Source organism: Urocitellus parryii, chromosome 6 (genome assembly GCF_045843805.1).
Source record: "Urocitellus parryii isolate mUroPar1 chromosome 6, mUroPar1.hap1, whole genome shotgun sequence".
NCBI lineage: Eukaryota > Metazoa > Chordata > Mammalia > Rodentia > Sciuridae > Urocitellus > Urocitellus parryii.
The window spans coordinates 89,649,531-89,670,107 of record NC_135536.1 but is presented as its reverse complement, the minus strand read 5'-3'; the positions used below and the strand labels follow the sequence as shown (position 1 = coordinate 89,670,107).

The following is a 20,577-nucleotide window of genomic DNA, read 5'->3' as shown; positions in this document are numbered from 1 at the left end:
TGGGATTTCACATGGGTCCCAAATCCCTAGTTTGGCCCACAAAGACATGCCTAAATGAAACAGAAAAGAAAGCTATAACTTAATTATTTTACAATGCTAATATAAAATAAAGATAAGTATTATAATAATATGAGTAAAAATTTATATTTGGCCCTATATTTTGGCACACGGCCAGGAGAGAAGTCTGATACAGGTTTCATATGGCTTAAAAGATCTTCTTAAAAGGACAAATCAGATCTCGATCCTACCAGGCTTTACTCAGGGAGATTTCAGTTGTTTGAGTTACCTGATGAGAAGTCATTTAGTGGGGTTGGGGTCCCTGAAAGTGGTCCATAGTCACAGGTACCCTTCTGTGAGAGAATGAGTTTCAGAGCTAATACACAGCCTATGATCTAATGAACTTTTAGCCCAGCAGTAATCACTGCTCAGCTAAAAAGAACCAACAGTCAACTGTTCAAGAAAGACATTTTCCTCTTTCTCCAAGTTCTTTTAAGACAATTCCAAGAAGGGCAGACTAGCTAGGTAATAATTCAGAAATTATTTAAAACTTTGATTTCTAGATAAACTCTAGAAGTACCTATCTCCATAGGTGGGGCTCACCACTTTTACATGCTATCAGACTTTTTGAAAGACTATAAAGAGACACAGAAGTAATAAAAAGTGTAACCTGTTTTCCCAAATACCTCAGTGCTGACAGCAACCCGGAGTCCAAATGAGGAATTAGTCATCCAGCCTGTGGATTTTCCTATCGTTGTCTTTATTGGTACCACACTTCCACCGCGTTGAAATACTGGTATCTACAGCACAGCAACAATATCAGGAAAGGTATTTGTATAAGGAAATTTCAAAGTAGAATTTAAAAATATTTCATTATATAAGATTCCACTCTTTATAAGTACAGACTCTAGGGCAAGATAAATTTGTGGGCACAGAGGTAGTATATGTGGGGATCCTGGCATTAAAAGGAAAGAGCACAGCAACAAAAAAATGGTTCAATTTCCAATTACTAGGGAAGCTGACTACCCTTCATTAATTTATCACATATACTTGTTTTTGCTGCTTTTTCTTTTTCTTTTCTTGTTTTCTTTGCAGACTGGGAACTGAATCCACGGTCCTGCACATGAAGGCAAGTGCTCTACCACTGAGCTTCATCCTTAGCCCTTTGTGGGACGTAGTCTTGCTAAGTTGTCCAGGCTGGCCTGGAACCTGTGATTCAGCCTCCTATGTAGCTGGGATTACAGGTGTGCACTAACATGTCCAGCTACTGTTTTTTCTTTTAAATGATGAATTTTATTTTGCACACTCTATAACTGGCCTTTCCTATGTTGTAGTTTAACATTCTCATAAATTATAATAAACATGTTTACTTCTAGAGCCTTGCTAAAGACTTAATTTTTCTAAGTGGTGTATGTATGTATATGTAAAGTATTTCTTGGTTTGGGGAGATGACTTTTGTTCTTTATCACTGTACCAGAATACTTTTTGCTCTCTGTTTCTCTGGATCACCAGAATGACTGACTCAATTTTGAGGGTGGATTTGTGAAACTGCTTCTGTTATAGCTGGGCATGGTGGTGCATACCTGTAATCCCAGAGGCCCAGGAGGCTGAGGCAGGAGGATTACAAGCCTGAGGCCAGCCTCAGCATCTGAGCAAGGCCCTCACCAATTTAGGGAGACCCTATTCAAAAAAATAAAAAGGGCTGAACATGTGACTCAGTGATAAAGCACCTCTGGGTTCAATCCCCAGTACCCCCCCCCCCAAAAAAAAGAAAAAAAACCTCAACCACCACCAAAAAAGCAAACACCCCCCCCACAAACTGCTTTTCTTATACATATCATCAAGGGTAATTTAAGTGACTCTAACAACATCATGTGGGCATGGCCCTCAGCTCTCAATCTTCTGGAATGCCACTTGGCAGGGAAAGCCTGGTAAGAATCACATGAGGACTTGTACTTTGCTGTGGTAAAGTGTTAGCAAGGAGAAGAGTAGAAGAACATATATGAAGTTGATAGTGAGGATGAAGTAGTTAAAATGTCCCCCATACCTAATTCGCAGTAGGCAACAAGAAGTAAAGAACATCTTATTCCTCCCCACATCTCCCTCTCTAATTGGCCAATCTCTCTGTTCTGTTTTTCTTCATTTTTTTTTGGCTTGTTTGTTTGTTTTTAAGAGCACAGTGTTAAGTTAAAGTGGAATGGGCTCTAGATGAGGAATCAGCAGACTTGGGAGCTTGTCTCATTTCTCCCAAGATTTCTCCTACAATCCAGCTGTCATCCTGGACAGATAAGTTACCTGTAAGTGTAAGGTATTTAAGTAGATGATTATTAAGGTTTTTCTCTAGATCTGAAAGTTAATATCCAAAATAACTTTCTTTGTTTTTAATACCTTTATTTAATTTATTTATTTTTATATGGTGCTGAGGATCAAACCCAGTGCTTCACATGTACAAGGCAAGTATTCCATCACTAAGCCACCACCCAGCCCCTGAAATTATTTTCTTTATAAAAAAATCACTGCTGATAATTTAAAAAAATCACATCACTGCCTATTTATTTATTTCACTCTACTCAGGGACTATGATAGTGCTATGATTTAGCTATAGGAAGGAACTTCCCTTTGGAAACTCAAAACAGCCTGGATAGGCAGGCCCCTTTGATGCTAACATCATACTGATATTACTCCCTTGGGCTGAGAGGCCCAGGATCATGCCTGAAAACTCATGTTTTTAACTTAGTCTTGTAGAAGGACATTCTATATGGCATGCGTTATAATCACTGCATTTTCTGTTTTTAATATTACTTTCCTTAGACACACAAATGTAAACATATGGGTAAGAGTTGTTTTTATCCCTGATATTTCATACCATGAAATCTGAGTATATATATTTTAAGACATTTTTCTTCACATTTTAACAGCATTATTGATATAATCATATATATTTCACATTTAGAGTATACAGTTAAACAGGCTTCAGTATATTGGTCTTGCAACCTTCACCACTATTGATTTTAGAATATTCTGATACCCAAAAAAGAAATCTGTACCAAGTAGCAGTCACTCTTCATCATACCCCAATTCCTTGCCCTGTCCCAGCCCTAAGCAACTACTTACTAATCTACTTTCCGTTTCTATATGTATATGTTATTATGCAGAACACTAACATTCTTGGTTTTATGATACAGGCACACAATATAGACTGAAGGTCAGTATCCCCCTAAAATTCATTCGTTGAAGTCCAGTCCCCAAGGTGATTATATTTGGAGATAGGACCTCTTTGGAGATGATTATGTAAAATGAGATCACAGTGGTGAGGCCCTGATACGATAGGAATAGTGTCTTTATAAGAAGAGACAGGAAGGGGTTAGGGCTGGGCCTCAGTGGTAGAGTACTTGCCTAGCACATGTGAAGCACTGGCTCGGATCCTCAGTACCACACAAAAATAAAGGTATTGGGTCCATCTATAACTAGAAATATATTTTTTTAAAAAAGGAGAGACAGAAAGAAGTGCCTCATTAGGAACTGCATCAACTGTCATTCTCATCTGATCTGGAAATAGAAATTTCACAATTGTGAGGAAATTAATTTCTGCTGTTTAAACCACTAAGTTGGTGGTATTTTGTCACAGCAATCAGAGCAGACAAATACAACACAGGTAGAAATAATAGTCTGAAAATAACTTACAGTATCCAAGGCAACTGGAATCTTCACGGTACATCCTCCTTTCCAATGAGCAAATGTCTTAGAGTGATACCAGATCTAAAACAGACCCCAGTGAGAAAGAGTTTATGAGTAACTCTGCTCACAACTTACTCATTAAAATATTCACTTAACTGCATTTCAAATAACCAGAAACTAAAATAAATGGAGATAAGTGGGGGGTTTTGTTTGTTTTTGTTTCATTGTGGTATGGGGAAGTATTTTTTTAAATTATTTATTTATTTGGGAGGGAACTGGGGATTGAACCCAGAAGCGCTTTACCACTGAGCTACATCTCCAGCTCCCCCCTCCTTTTTTTTTTTAAATCTTGGGTAGAAGTTAGGAAGAATATGTGTTTTTAAGAAGATCTGAAAGAGTGGGACTTGATGGCTCATGGTTATGATCATAGCTATTCAGGCAGCTGAGGCAGAACAAGTTCAAGTTTGAGGCCAAGCCGAGCTACTCAGTGTAACTCTGACTCAAAATAAAATAAAAAGGACTGAGGATATAGCTCAGAGACAGATGCTTGCCAAGCACGTCCATGAACCTGGATTTGATCTCTAACATGAAAGGGAGGGAGGGAATGAATGAAGGAAGGAAGGAAGGAAGGAAGGAAGGAAGGAAGGAAGGAAGGAAGGAAGGAAGGAAGGAAGGAGCAAATCTTAAGGGACTATGACTAATTAATTTAATAAAGGTCATTTGTTTGCCCATCTGTACATTCAAAAGTAATTACACCTGTAATCCCAGCAGCTCAGGAGGCTGAGACAGGAGGATCATAGTTCAAAGCCAGCCTCAGCAACAGCGAGGTACTAAGTAACTCAGTGAGACCCTGTCTCTAAGTAAAATTCAAAATAGGGCTGGGGATGAGGCTCAGTGGTTGAGTTTCCCTGAGTTCAATCTCTGGTACCAAAAGAAAAAAGTTATTTGCTAAACAACATAACCACTATGCCAGGTGCTCCACATACATGATAATTAAGATGTCTAATGAGTGAAAAGGCAGTCCTTGACCTCCTGGGTTTTATAGCCCACTTGGCTTATAAAAACTTAGTGCTTCTAGCAGTAAATGAGATGACAAAATAGAAAAAATAACCAAAATAAAGAAAAGCACGTTGCAGGTAAAGAGATTGCAAATGAGGCAGCAGAAAAGGAAAATACCAGAGAAAGAATAGATCTGGGACAAAAACAAATTGAAACATGGATTACTAATATGGTATCACTTTTTTACACAGTATAATTCAGAGCTAAGGTTCTAATTCTTATGTGAGATCTCTATCAAGAGGGAGCCAGTCGCTGAAGTATCAAAAAGAGCCTATAAAGTAATTTGATGGAATAAATCCTAAAGATATCATTAGAAGGAGAATGAAAACAAAAACCTTATTTTCTCTCTTTTAGCCAGTATACTTTCTGGCAGCCAGTGTTGCAAGTTCACTTTGTGGGATTACCACATCCTTTATATAGCACAGTTGTTTAGTCTGTTACCACCCTGTTGTGAAGATGACAGAACTGTGATTTGACCATCATTAGCCATAGTGAATGCTTTTATTTTGGGGGGTTGGGGGGATTACTGGGGACTAAATCCAGGGATGCTTAACCACAGAGTCACATCCCCAGTCCCTTTTATTTATTTTAAATTTTGAGACAGGGTCTTAATAAGTTGCTTAGGATCTTGCTAAGTTGCTGGTGCTAGCTTTGAACTTGCAGTCCTCCTACCTCAGCTCCTGAGCTGCTGAAATTATAGGCATGTGCCACTGTGCCCAGCTGCCACAGTGAACTCTTAATTCAATAGGGTCAAACCTACTGCAGTCATGATATGTTATTCTTGATTGGATTCAATTTATTAATATTTTCTCAAGGATTTTTGAGTCTGTGTTTGTAAGAACATTAGCTTGTTTTCTTTATGTTTCTTTTATATATCATTCTCTGGCTTTCTCTCTCTCCTCTCTAGCTAATCCCAGTAGCTTCAGATAAAGCATTGGTGGGGATAAAAGGTAAACTGATTCAAACAAGGTTTGAGCATTGTCTTGTCTACCACCATAACTGATTAAAATGAGAGATACAAGGTTTGTGCTTTGGTGCCATATCCAAAGATCTCCAATTTAGGAAGGGTATAACTAGCATAAAATTCCACAAAGGACCAAACCCAGAACTCAGTCCCAGGTTCCTAAGCAAGTTCTTGCTGAGTGCCAACTATATATCAGGTATCCACTTAGTTGCTGGGGATGTAATAGTGAACCTAACAGATGAAAATCACTGCCTTCAAGGAGCTCACATTCCAATAGGAGAGGTACATAATAAGAAAATAAGTAAATATACAGAATGTTAGATGGTGGCAAGTCCTGTGAAGAAAGAGAAAGGCTGGAGAGGCCTAGGGAGCACCAGGAGCAACGAGAGAAGTCTATAAACTTAAACAGGTGGTCAGAGACAGCTTTGCTGATGAGATATTTGAGCCCAGACTTGGAGGAGAGGAGATGGGCCCCATATAAATATGGGTAAGAGTGACAGTGTGAACTTCAGACAGCCTGCTCATTTAGTGTGAAGTGTACTGGCCAGCTAGTCAAGATAATGAAGCAGGTCTGGCAAGAATTTTTTTGGCTTTTTTACCCAACATTTGTGAAGATGTTGCAAGAGAAACAATCACAGAACACTCCGATAAAAAATGAAGGAATATAGTTCAAAGTCACAACAATGTGTTTGCAATGATGAATCATTAGTAAAAATTCTTGGCTAAGTTAGAAAGGGAGCCAGTTTCTCTTAATAGATACCTACTGCTTTGTTAGAATAAACTTGAAAAATTCTCATCAGACATGCTCAACAGGACCATTTATTTAGCTGTTGCTGTATTTAATGTTTTCCTCAGGTTTCTACTTGGCAAGGGAATCTTTGTAAAGATCCCTCAACTTCAGGACTTCAAATTACTGGAGAAACCAAGAGGAAAGACTATAGTTCATAAACATTCTGGAGAAAAACCTGGATAGTCATATCAATAATAAAAAGTGTAGGTAGCTGAATGGTGGCCACTGAAAAAGAGTCTCTTGACATGGTAGTCTCAGTCCAGCCCAGCACCCTGCATGGCTCTTTCCTCTGTGTGCTGAAGCCTGGGGTGAAGCTCTAGTTCCTGAGGACTCTCCCTAGTCTGTCTCTTTTCTGCTCTTCATTCCACACCCTCTTTCCCTAGTCTGGAGCACCAAGTCTCCATGGTCTCTGCTCTGCAGAAAAAGGGTTGTCCCTGCCTTACCTTTGTGCTCTGCCTAAGTTCACTGCCCTGGGCTCTGGTAGGCCGGGACTGTTCATATAGTAATAATAACAAATGACAATAACTAATAAGATAGCTAAGGAAGGTAGAGATGATAGAGGGAAGTCATTGTTGATCTTGATCAATTTGGTGAGTACTGGAGACAATTTTTGGTACCAAAATTTAGGATTCAAAGGGAGCCAGAATCAAAGAGCAAAGTTTCTTTTCTTTTTTTTCTTTTTTGGTACTGGGGATTCAACTCAGGGGCACTCGACCACTGAGCCATATTCCAAGTTCTATTTTGTATTTTATTTAGAGACAGGGTTTCACTGAGTTGCTTAGCACCTTGCCATTGCTGAGGCTTGCTTTGAACTTGCAATCCTCCTGTCTCAGCCTTCCGAGCCACTGGGATTACAGGCGTGCGCCACTGTGACTGGCATAAAGAGCAAAGTTTCTTTATACTTAAGTTTCCCACCAGAGTCTGATACCTCATAGTAGACAAAAGATTTTTTTCTTACCCTACCCTCAGTGTGTTTAAGAACTCACTTAAGCAAGTCAGTGTGAAGATGAATTCTGATCCTTCTTGGGGCCATCACCTATTCATTTTTCTATCACCTGGCCTCCATTAATTTCTTAGCCTAAGTGGACAGTGTCATGATTTTTAAAAATCATCAGTTATGGCTGGGGTTGTGGCTCAGTGGTAGTGTGCTCGCCTAGCATGTGTGAGGCACTGGGTTCGATTCTCAGCACAATAAAGACAATAAAGTCCATCAACAACTAAAAAAAATCTAAAAAAAATTATCAGTTATTACAGTCATTTGGTGTGTGTTCACCAAAGCATTATGGAGAAATTTAGTTGCTTAAAGAAACAAAGGGATGAGAGAGATGAGACTTGAGATATGTGACTAATTGTTATTAGTCTTACCTCATTTGATCTTGGCAGAAATACATCAACCATGGTGGTTTTTGGTTCTGAGACTGGATGAACCAATAAAGCACTTCCTTAAGAATGGAGAAGAAATAAAATTTAGTGTCATTACGAGAATTCTTTTCCTTTAATTGAACAGTATTGTGCTTTTTATTTTGTTTTGTTTTGGTATGGGGCTTGAAAACAGGGGTTCTTCACCACTGACCTACATCTCCAGCCCTTTTCATTTTTTTTTTTCCTTTTGAGACAGGTCTTGCGAAATTGCTTAGGGCTTGGCTAAATTTCTGAGGCTGGCCTACAACTTGCAAATCTCCTGTCTCAGCCTCCTGAGTAGCTGGGATTACAGGTTATGGGCCACAATGCCTGGCAAAAAACTACTAGACTGTAAACTTCTGTAAGGCAGAGACTATGGTGAGTTAAACCAATGATTCATCAGAGAGATGCATTGTTAGAAAGAGGACAGGGGCTCAAATAGGTGACTGCTATTACCCATCATTAATCCATATATGGAATATCAGGATTATAGGAAGGAACCCTAACACAATTTACTACAGTATCATTTTGTGCTTAACTTCTGGTGCACCAATAATCTGAAAGCACCACTGCATCTCTCCATGGCTTTACTGTTTTCTTTGAATGATACTGATGATAGTGAGTCTACAACTGTTATCTAGAATTATGTCACTGTGGCTACTCAGGTTCTTTTGCTTGGGCAGTTATCATTGGGAAGGCTGTAGATGCAAGTATTATTAAATTTTCTTTGATCTTGCCACCATGCAGGTAAAAATTCATCATTTGTAAATTCTTTTATTCAATAAATACTGATTGCCAGGCATGTTGATAGGTTCTGGGGATAGAGTGGCAGATAAAACAAGCATGATCCCTGCTTTCATGGAGCTTATAGTAAATGAAGACAGATATTAAAAAGTAATTGAAAGATAGAGTTAAGACAAATACCAAAAAAAGCAAAAGTACAACGCAGAAGTTTTTTTTTAATGCGACAGATTGACTTTGATGGAGGAGAACAGTCTAAGGTATAAGAAGGCAAGGAGTGGTCAGGGAGGTTCCTCCAAGGCAGTGATTATTGAGACCTAATGTGTAAGGGATTGAACCTAGGAATTTGAACATGCCATCTGAGTGCTCTGCCACTGAGCTACATTCACAGACCAAGGACTATTTTTTTAAATATTTTTTTTTAGTTGTTAATGGACCTTTATTTTGTTTATATGTGGTGCTGAGAATCGAACCCAGTGCCTCACACATGCCAGGTAAGCCCTCTACCACTGAGCCCCAGCCCCAGCCCAATGACTCTATTATTTAACACTGGAGGTTTCCATTGTTTGGCACGTGGTTACCTTTTGGGCAACTCAATGTTTAGACTGGCTTTTTGAGCTTTGTCTCTAAGATAATAAACTTCCATGTTCTAGAATTGATGGTTAATCCTTGTTAAAGAGGCCTAATACTGTATATGAAATAAACTCTTCTGGTTCTTTACTATATATATATGATTTACTTTTTGCCTACTTCCTTCCCTGTAGTGGTCTCAATAGGCTTAGAAGAGTGAACACAAAACAAAAGTTTAAACTATACCTACAAATAGAATGGATTTATTTGATGTTGGTAAGAATAATACTGTGAGTGCTATAATTACAACAGAATAGATCTGCAATCCCACTAATGCATCACAAATCTTGATGAAGGAATTTATTTTAATTTTTTTAGTTTCATTGGGATTAGGATTTTAAAAAGTGCTCTCATAGTAGAAAATTTAATAGAAACATAATTATATTGTTTGTAATTAATAAATGCTCACCCAGCATGTATTCATCTTCCACACCAAAAGTCTCTAATTCATCTGGGAATTCTATCCACAGAGGCCTGGGAAAGTGAAAAGAACATTCATTACATTTTAATGTAATTATATGTTTTTTAAGATTTTTATATTTTTAGTTTAAAAACTATACAAAGGAGGGCTGGGATGTGGCTCTAGTGGTAGCGCGCTTGCCTGGCATGCGTGCGGCCCGGGTTCGATCCTCATCACCACATACAAAGATGTTGTGTCTGCCGATAACCAAAAAATAAATATTAAAATTCTTTCTCTCTCTCTCTCTTAAAAAAAAAAAAACTATACAAAGGAAACTGGAAAGCACTAAAGAGTCAAGATTCTTTTTCATACAACTCAAGTTTTTATGAGAAATTGCTGTGATTACTTTACATTTTTATTATGTAAAAATGTTCTAAAGAAATATTGAGAATTCTAGTACCTGCCACTTTTCCTTCTGATTGTTGAGCACTAAACACTACTCTAATGGGCAGAGTCAGAGCTTTATGCAAGTCCAAATGCCTAACATCTTTGGATATGATTTTACAATGATGATAATTCTGTGCTTTTTAAAAAAACATTTTTTTTAGTTGCAGATGAACACAATACCTTTGTTTATTTATTTTATTTGGTGCTGACGATGGAACTCAGTGCCTCACACATGCAAGACAAGTGCTTTACCGCTGAGCCACAACCCAGCCCCTCTGTGCTGTTTTATTTTTGTGTTTGCTGCTTTCATGCATCACTTAATCACTATATCTTTGAGAAGAACTGATGTTTCTTGTTTTCAAGCTGGCATTATTTTTTGGGGTGTGGGGTTAAGAAATTTTGAGTATTCTTTTTTGATTGTTATTGTTTTGTGTAACTAGGATGTATTTGGGTTCATAAACAATAAAACTGTCAGTATATATCTACCTGGATATCAACTTAATGGTTCTAGTCATTTTTCAATTACATGAGGAAAGAATATCTTCTAATAAGCAAAATTTATTTTTAGTTTATTCACCAGCCTTTGTAATAACATATTTCTTTCCTACAGAACAAAACAACGGTATACCTGGGTGATGTCTAGAACCTAAAAGGGAAACTTCTAACAAATATAGATTCTTGAAACCTACCCAAAGAGATTCCTAGAAAGTTTTGGAGGTATAGCTTTTAAAATCTATAGTGGAAAGCTCCCCAGGTGATACTGATTTCATCTAAATTTAGGAACTTCTGATCCTGAAGTCTTGGTGAATTGTGTATGCTGGTATGTATCTTTCCCTAATCTAGAAAGTTTTTTTTTTTTATATATTTTGCCTTCAAAATAGAGTTAAAATTTATAAACAAATGCTCACCTCAAGCTTGGAACAGTTTAGTCCTAAGAGTAAGATAAAGGAAAGCCTAAGGCTGGCAGGTAAGTTATTCTTTCTGAAAAGATGCTACTGTCAAATAATGGATTCTTTCAGTCACTTCTTTATTCTTTGAGATAGCTCTATTTTTGCCTCTCACCTAGCATGTACATTTAATCACAGTAGTAGGGGGTCTAGTTTTTTTAAATCTGTCTTCGACAGCCAGAATCATGTGCATAATTGGTAGTCAAGAAGCTCACTGGAACTTGATTAAACGTGAGGCTTTTCTTCACTTTTTCTTTTAAAATCACTGCACAATTAGTCTAGTCCCTAATCACTGTGAGAGAATTAGGCTGCTGCAGTCCCTGAATGGATGATGCATTTTTACCTCATGACTGGTTCAGAAGCCACATGTGCATGGTAGAACAGAGAATACAAATAGGGTAGGAGGGTGTAGCGTTCTCTGATGGCTTCTCGGATAAGTTTGGTGTATTCCTCCCCAAAAAGCCAGGGTTCCCGTCGCTTGGTGTTCATGTTAGCATGGCCACGGAAGAAGGGTTGGTAGGCTCCTGCCTGGTACCAACGCACCAGCAGTTCTGCATCTGGATTCCCAATGAAGCCACCCACATCAGCTGGTTAGGAAAGAAAGGCCAAGTAAGGCAACCAGACTTCAAATAAATGATGTACAGGTTAAGATAAGGTCTTGATGACTGTCCAGAAAAAGGGAACATATGTGCATTCAAAACTATGACCTCAAAAAGGGGAGCACATTATATAAAACGGCCTCTCTGGAGATCTGACAAAACACTCTTTGAACACTGTCTTCTTGTTAAAAGACCAGAAGATTATTCTAAAATCAATACTCCTATATGTTCCTGAACTCATATTACCTAGAAATCATAAAATGTTGACTTGATTTATTGTTATGTGTGTGTATTGGAAGGAAGGAGCTGGTAACCAACTTCCTTTGGAAGCAACAGGAAAACCAAGATAAAAAATAAAGAACTAAAAAGAAGTAAATAATCAGAATTAGAAGTTTAAAGCTGGGTGTGATGGCATATGCCTGAAATCCCAGTGGCTTAGGAGGCTGAGGCAGGAGGACTGCGAGTTCAAAGCCAGCCTCAGCAAAAGCTAGGCGCTAAGCAACTCAGCGAGACCCTGCCTCTAAATAAAATACAAAATAGAGCTGGGGATGTGGCTCAGTGGTTGAGTACCCCCGAGTTCAATCCCCAGTATAAAAAAAAAAAAAAAGTTTAGGTAGAATTTCATGCTGAGTCCTAGAGTAGGATATGTATTTCTTGTACTATATGTGGACCAATACCAAAAACTATCAATATAAAAATATAATATTAACTTGTTTCTATTTCTGCAGAAAACAAGGAAAAACTGGAACTGCAGTCACATTGAGCAACTTTTAACCTTTATCCACAGAGAATTCTCAGGATGCAAGGAAGGTACACCATCAGACACACTTATTTTAATTAAATTTATCTTTCTCAAGAGCATATCTTTTTAAAAAAACACAGTTAAAATATGTCACGGAATTTAAAATCTGCTAAGAATTTATTTCTCTGTTTTCTCCTTCCTATTATTGTTATTTTTTAGCAGTACTTAAAAATTGTACCTAGAGTCTTGCACATGTTAGGTGAGAGCTGTACCACTGATATATCTCTGCCCCACACTAATTTTTTAAAAAATATTTTTAGTTGTAGATGGACACAATACCTTTATTTTGTTTATTTAGTTTTTTTAATGTGGTGCTGGGGATTGAACCCAGTGCCTCACATGTGCTAGGCAAGTGCTCTACCACTGAGCTACAACCCCAGCCCCCACACTAACTTCTGATTCACTAAATTCTTTGTAATTCTCTCTATTTTTTTCACTTAATTTTTTTTTTTTTTGGTAATTGTAGATGGGCAAAATACCTTTATTTTATTTATTTTTATGTGATGCTAAGGATCGAACCCAGTGCCTCACACATGCTAGGCAAGAGCTCTGCTACTGAGCTATGGCCCCACCCCATACTTTTTTCACATGCTGCATCTAAAAAGGAAGTGATGAAAGAATGAGGAAAAGAAGTACTCTTTGGTGCTTCCCTTTTCTCCTTCTGAGAAATTGATTCTTTGTCTTAAATTTGGGCAATATACAAGAAGTTCTGAAGCATCCTGCTTTCACTTTTCTCTCTAATCTGCTCCCCTTCACTTTCTCCTGTTTTCTCTTTCCCATATTTATCCCAGCTCAAAATAGCTAAGGAGAAGGGTTTTATGACCAGCTTTGAAGAAACATTTCATTTTTCATTATCTCTCACTTTAAGCTCCAAGACAGAACTCATCTTACCTCCACAAAAAGAGATCCCAGTAATGCTGAGAGTTAGTAACATGGGGATAGAAATTTTCAGGTAACTCCATTCTGCTGTGTTGTCACCAGTCCACACTGCACCTTTGATCACCAGTAAGAAAGTATTAAAAAAAATCACAAGTCAGTTCATGTACTTAATTTCATATTTAGAGTCCTGATTATTTACTTATGCATTTATTTGGTACCAGGGATTGAACCCATATGTTAATGCTTAATCACTGAGTCACATCCCCAGCCCTTTTTAGTTTTATTTTGAGACAGGGTTTCACTAAGTTGCTTTTAGCCTCACTAAATTGTTGAGGTTAACCTTGAACTTGTGACCCTCCTGCCTTAGCTTCCCAAGTCTCGGGAATTATAGGTGTGTGACACCATGCCTGGCTTAGAGCCTTGATTTTTAAGACAAGCTACTAAAAAGGAAAATAGATTTCTTACCTAAAAGTAAATAATTGATTTATACAGGAAAATGTATTAATTTTCTAATATAAAAATTTATTAAAATCCACAAAACATTCTATGAAAATATTCTGAAATTATGCATAGTTTTGAATTTTTTTTGTGGTACTGGGAATTAGAACCCAGGGCTTTGTGCATGCAAGGCAAGCACTCTACCAACTGAGCTATATCCCCAGTCTTATAATTCTTTTTATGAGAGCATTACAGTTATACATAATAGTTGGTTCATTTTGACAAAATCATACGTGCACAGATTTTGATTTACTCTAAGTCCTGGAAGCTCCCCTTTCTCAAACTCCCTCCCCTAGATTCCTTCCTCTACTCTACTGATTTCCCTTTTGCTTGTTTATTTTTCATTGGTGCTTTATACATAGTATATAAAGAAAGATAGAATGCACTGTGGTATATTTACACATGCACATAGTGTGATTTTGTTAAAATTCATTCCTATTTCCTTCCCTTTCTCATCCTTCACCCCCCATCTCCTTTTATTCCATTGATCTTTCCTTTATCTTTATGATATCCAATCCCCCTTTCCCCATATTTTGCACTAGTTTCCGTGAAGTATAATTCAAATATGATTATAGGAGGAATATTTTAAAAAATAAATTTTATTGAGATGTCATTTACGTACAATAAATGTATCTGTTTTAAGTGAAGAGTTTAATGCTTGTAACCACCACCATAAGCAAGGCATAGAACATTTCCATAACTAGTGAAGTTCCCATGGGTTTCTTAGCAGTCAACAAATGCCCACTTTAGGCAATTTACTCATGTGATTTCTATGGTTATAGATTAGTCTTTTCTGGAATTTTCATACAATGGAAACATAAACCATATTATATTTTAACATTTTTTTTACTCAGCATAACGTAGTTTACTATTTTTTTATTTTCTGGGTAGCATTCCATGATATGGAACATATGACAAGTTATTTATCTATTTATCTATTTATGAATATATAGATTCTTTCCAGATTTGAGCTATTATAAATAAAGATACCATAAATATCTTTGTGTAAATCTCTGTGTGATATGTTTTTATTTATCTCTGGATAAATACCTGGGGACAAAATTGTTAGGTCTTATGTTCAGCATATGTTAAACACTTCAAGATAATTCCAAACCTTTTAGGAAGGGTTGTACCACTTTAGATTCTCGTAGCAATATATGAGAGTACCAGTATTTTTAATTCTAGGCACTCTAAGGAACATACCTAAGGAATGTATCTTTCTTTTGTTCTATTTTATATAATTTATTTTTTTATATTTTCCATTTTTTATTGGCACATTATAGTTGTACATAATTATGGGATGTTGTTATATATTCTTACATGCACACAATAAAAAAATATAATTGGCTAATCATTCCCCAGTATTTCTCTATTTCTCCTTTCTCTCACCTACCCCATTCTCTGGTCCATTTCCTCTACTTTACTGATCTCCCTCTTTTGTTTTAATTTATATGTCCCTAATAACTGATTATTTCTTCATGTGTTTACTGATCATTCTATGTCTTCTTCTGTAAAGTATCTATTCCCCACATCTTTTGTTCTTCTGTTTTGTTTTTGTCATTGAGATGGGGTCTTACTATGTTGCCCAGGCTGGCCTTGAACTCCTGGGCTAGAGAGATCCTCCTGTCCCAGGCTCCCAAATAGCTGACACAACAGGTGTGCATGAGTGTACCTGGTTTCGTTCCTAATTTTTAAAATATGTTGTCTATCTTATTATTGAGTTGTAAAAATTATTTACAACTGTAAGGGTTGTGGTTACAGTTGTAACCCATATATATCTAGTTGTTTTAGAAACATTAATTGAAAAATATGGCAACTTTATACTTTGTATGAATTATCATCCCACTTAATCATCCCCAAAACCACATCAGGGAAATAATATTATTAACTCCATTTTACAAATGAAGGAACTATGACAAACAGTGGATTCCTAATCTACCCATAGTCACATACTCATTAATTAGATTTAAGGTAGGATTTGAGTCCAGGCAGTCCAACTTCAAAGCCAGTGTTCTTTATCATTGCACAGTTGTGAGAGTTTCTGAAGACAGATTTCATACTACTAAAGAGATTCATAAAAGGAAGAAAATCTTATTTTACTATATCTACATTACTACTGAAGCATTTTTATCTATCTTCTACCAAAAATAGTTCGAACAGATATTTTTGATTTTATTTCTCATACAAATTTTGAATTTTCCTTCGATCAACAATGAAAACTATTTTCAAGGGATTGCCCTTTGTAAATAGTAGTTAATAAGTTTTCCTTAATTTCAAGTAAAATATGTATATATTTACATAATGATTTTGAAATTTTGTCAAAAAAGCTCATCATAATAAACATAGAAATATTCTCATGGCTCATATGGTTGTTTAGACAGAAGTTCTTCCTGGCTATTGATTTCAGCATTTGACTGAACAAAATATATTTCCTGTAAAGCCCTGCTACATACTGGGGCAAAGTTGATTAAGTTGGGGTCTTGCTATGTTGCCCAGGCTGGCCTTGAACTCCAGGCTCAAGAGATCCTCCTGCCTCAGACTAGAAAGTGGGTCAACATTTACAAGATCAAAGAAAATTTAGGGGCTGGGATTGTGGCTCAGTGGTAGAATGCTCGCCTACCATGTTTGAGTTACTGGGTTCAATCCTTAGCACCACATAAAATGTAAAATAAAGATATATGTCCACCTAAAACTAAAAAATAAATATTTAAAAAAAGAAAATTTAGTATTTATGTTTCCTCTTATTTTTTTAAACTGGTGTTTATAAATTTTTTCATTAAATACACATTTTTAGTGGTAAAAAGTGATACTTGTAGGGATTTTGGAAAATAAGGATAAAGAAGAAAATTAAAATCACTCCAATCACCCAAGGTACTAAATTTTCTTATATCTTATCTGACTATCTACCAACTTATAGATTAAATTACTATCTTATATTTTATAAAATTGGGATAATATGGAAATATTTAGGCATTCTTTTCTATTTTTCCTTTAACATGATGTCACAAACATTTTCTCATGCAGTTAAAGCTACCATTTTAAATAGCCTCATGATAGTCTGCCACATGGACACAACTTACTTTTATAACTATTCTTGAAACAAACAAACAAAAAATCTATGTAACAATAGAGAATAGTGCTATGGTGATCATCTCTATACGTGAATCTCTGCCTGAGATGATAATATCTTGGTCTCTGGTTGAGTACCACTGAGGTTGGTTTTCAGGGGTTTAGTGGGAGAACTAATAATGTCTGCAATACAGTAAGAGTTGGGTTTTTGAAATTAGGACCTAAGTTTTCAGTTGTTTATGCAAGAAAAAGGGTCTTAAAATAGCCTTCCTATGCCAGGGTGGTTAAGTTAAATTAGATCTGCATTAGCTAGTAAACCAGATCCAGTTATAGATGACCTTGACCACAAGCAACAGCCAGGTCTATTTTAAGTCATATTGCTAAGTGGAACAGAACAGGTGATTGAATGAATATGTTAGAAGCATATTTCCTGGTTTCAATAAATCAAAGAGGATTGAGGATCACCATGTCAACAAACTAAATATGGTAAAGTCAGTCTCCTATCAATAAGTGGCCATTTTTTTCAGTTGGAAACAAGTGTTAAACTTGATTAAAATTGGCTTCTCTATTTTATAGTATAAAATGCATACTTCAGAGTAGATCACTCTGTACAATCAAAGGTCTGAGCAATAGCTATTGAAAAGGAACACAGAGGCAGCAGATGCCAGAAACAGTCAAAAAGGACAGGTGGTTAATTTGTATTTTTCAGTCTAACACAAGCCATTCCTTACCATACTTTTGTGACCCAGCGAAGAAAGAACGTGAAAGAACAAAGGGTCTCTCCTTCCCTTTAGATCGCTGTATCAGTCCCTCTGCAGTAGCCATTTGCTATCAAAGTCAACAGAAAAAAATTCAGAGAAGATAGGATTAGGGCATTGTGTTAATATCCTTAATAAAATAATGTGAAAAAGGTAAATAGTAGGTGGAAATGTGAAATGTTAAATATTAAGATAAATCCAACCAAATTGTTTTCATGATATATCTTCCTTTACTCAAAGAATGGAAAACTTGGGGCTGGGATTGTGGCTCAGCGGTAGAGCGCTCGTCTAGCACATGTGAGGCCTTGGGTTCGATCCTCAGTACCACATAAAAATAAATAAACAAAATAAAGGTATTGTGTCCAACTACTTCTAAAAAATAAATATTAAAAAAAGAACTTTCTTCGAATAATAATAACAATGAATAAATAAACTAACATTTATTTGATGCTTACTATTAATTGGTATTTTGTAATATTTTTTCACATAATCTACCAAACAATTTCTGAGACAGTTTCTAGTGGTGGGGGAAAAAAACAGATTCAGCAAAGTTAAGTGACTGGTCCTGGCCTACATAAGAAAATTCTCTAAGGTAGTTGGCAGTAATAGCAACAGGCTGTTAGAGAAGTAAACAGATACTACCTGAAATCTGTGCTATCTCTAGCCAGCAGCTCCCATTGGAAAATACCAATAGGCAATGGGAACATAGTCACATTCTAAAAATAACAAAGAACCACAGATATAAATTAGAGCACATGATTGTCAAGCCTTTGGATGTGACTGGCAAATAAAAGACAATTTTACCTTTTTAAAAAATTTTTTTGGTCCCAGGGATTGAATTCAGGGGTGTTTAACCACCAAGCCATATCCCCAGCCCTTTTTATTTTTTATTTTGAGATAGGGTCTTACTAAGTTGCTTAGGGCCTAAGTTACTGAGACTGGCTTTGAACTTTAGATCCTTCTGCCTCAGGCTATCTAGCTGCTAGGAATACGGGCATGTGCCACAATACCTGGCCAATTTTACCACCCGGAATGAGAAGGCACTGGGTTTGAGTCTCAGCACCACACACAAACAAATAAATAAAGGTCCATCAATAACTAATAAAAAAATTTTAAAAATACTTAAGGAAAGGCTTCTAAATTTTTTTAAAAAGCATACTTATTGAAATTATGTGTCTGTGTCTAAATTATGCTTCCCTGATATAGAATGTCAGCGTTGCTGTATTTGGATATTTGTGAGATTTTCAAAATTTAAAAAAATTAAAAAAAAATTAATCAGTTATACTTGACAATTAAAACTTTAATTTTAATTTTAACTTTAGCCTTTGTTAACAGATTTATACAATGCTTGTATCAATAAAAGTGCTATATACTAATGGCTCATTTCAAAGCAGATGTTTCCATCTTATCATTAATCTCATAATATTTTAAAATTCATTAAGTTGATTTGGAAGGAAAAGAAGCAAAAGGAGAAATAATAAAAAGTCCTGTATTGGCTATAACCTAAGACTCACTGCACTTGTCAGAAAAGACACACTAAGAGATATGGACAGCATAGTATGGCTATTAAAAAACAAATGAATTTCAGGTAGGGCACATAAATCTAGTTGACTTAATTTTGGATATCTTTCTTACCTGATAAAAACCATAGATGTTGTGAAGTTCTCTGTGCTCCCAGTTGCCATGATGAATGGCATTCTTTTGCAGTGTTAGCTCAGGCCCTCTAAAGACTGAGGGTTCATTCATGTCATTCCATATGAAAAGGATATCTGTAGATCCCTAGGAAGCAAATCCTGGTCATAAAACACTACCACAGTAATGATGTTACTATGATAGCGTCCCTATTTTTCTTTTCTACCCCCATTTAACTTACTTATTTATTATGTTTTTTGGAAAGGGAATTGTGTCTATTTTGTTCATTGATAAATCTAAAACTCCAAAAATAGTACCTGGCCTACAGAAAGTTCTCAATAAATATTGATTAACAAATAAATGTTGTCCTGTGTTGTCTACGAAATATACATTGCCCAGCAAGTTCACTCCAAGATCTCCCTAGAGACCCCTACTGGAAAGGTTATGAATTTTCACAATTAGACTCTACAGCATCCACCATAGGCTACAACTCTTAACTAAAGGCAATTATAGCTATATATAGAAGATTTTATCTTCTCTCTAAAACTCTGAAAGATTTGGCAGCTCAGATATCTGTGTTTGTTACCGTGATCTACATTTAGTGTTGTATGTAGAATGTTCAGAGTAGGAAGAGACAGGTGATTCATCTAGTTAACATCTTGTTGTAATTCGTTTTATAGAAATCTCTGGTCTCTCAGCATTTGGCTAAATAGCTACAATTATAAGAACTCCCTTGGGCAGCTCATTCCATTATTTTCCAAATGTCTTGTTCCTTGCAATATCACCTCACAAGACCTAGCTTCCCTTCTCAGACACCATAATATCTCTTCAATTACTCAACTCTGCCATACTAGTGTGAAAACAGTCTTAGAAAACAGTGAAGTGAATGAGCATAGCCATATTTGGTCCAAGGGTGGTTGTCTATCCCTGCTTTAAGTTATTTACTAGTATCCTAATATATGATGCTCAGAAACTATTGTCTGATGGTTAAGAGCTGGGCTTGGCAGACAAACAGTCCTGAGTTCAAATTCTGGGTCTATCACTTGCTAGATGGGTGACATTGGCAGGCTTACAAACTCTCCATTACTTAATTTTCTTATCTGTGGAATTATATTTAGTTAGAGCTCCAATTTCAGAAAATTATTGTGAAGAAGAAATGGTATAATGCATATAAAGTGCTTGACATGTATTTATTTTGGTTTAGGTATCACCATCAGCATCACCACCACCACCATTATCAGTATCAAAGTAAATGGTTGAGAACAGTTCTTCAGATGTGGCTGCTC

General features: G+C 36.4%; 1 protein-coding gene across 3 annotated transcripts in view; it reads right to left on the bottom strand.

The window, feature by feature from the left end:
- The window catches only part of Ganc (glucosidase alpha, neutral C), a 78,114-nt gene that overhangs the window by 6,087 nt on the left and 51,450 nt on the right, over positions 1 to 20,577 (bottom strand). For all 3 annotated transcript variants that reach the window (XM_026392794.2, XM_026392803.2, XM_026392787.2), the window contains exons 15-22: positions 19,295 to 19,438; positions 17,633 to 17,729; positions 13,347 to 13,448; positions 11,398 to 11,641; positions 9,670 to 9,734; positions 7,854 to 7,930; positions 3,682 to 3,756; positions 684 to 797 (exon numbers count right to left, since the gene is read on the bottom strand). In XM_026392794.2, the coding sequence (XP_026248579.1) occupies positions 684 to 797; positions 3,682 to 3,756; positions 7,854 to 7,930; positions 9,670 to 9,734; positions 11,398 to 11,641; positions 13,347 to 13,448; positions 17,633 to 17,729; positions 19,295 to 19,438 (918 nt within the window). The remainder of the gene's footprint in view (positions 1 to 683; positions 798 to 3,681; positions 3,757 to 7,853; positions 7,931 to 9,669; positions 9,735 to 11,397; positions 11,642 to 13,346; positions 13,449 to 17,632; positions 17,730 to 19,294; positions 19,439 to 20,577) is intronic.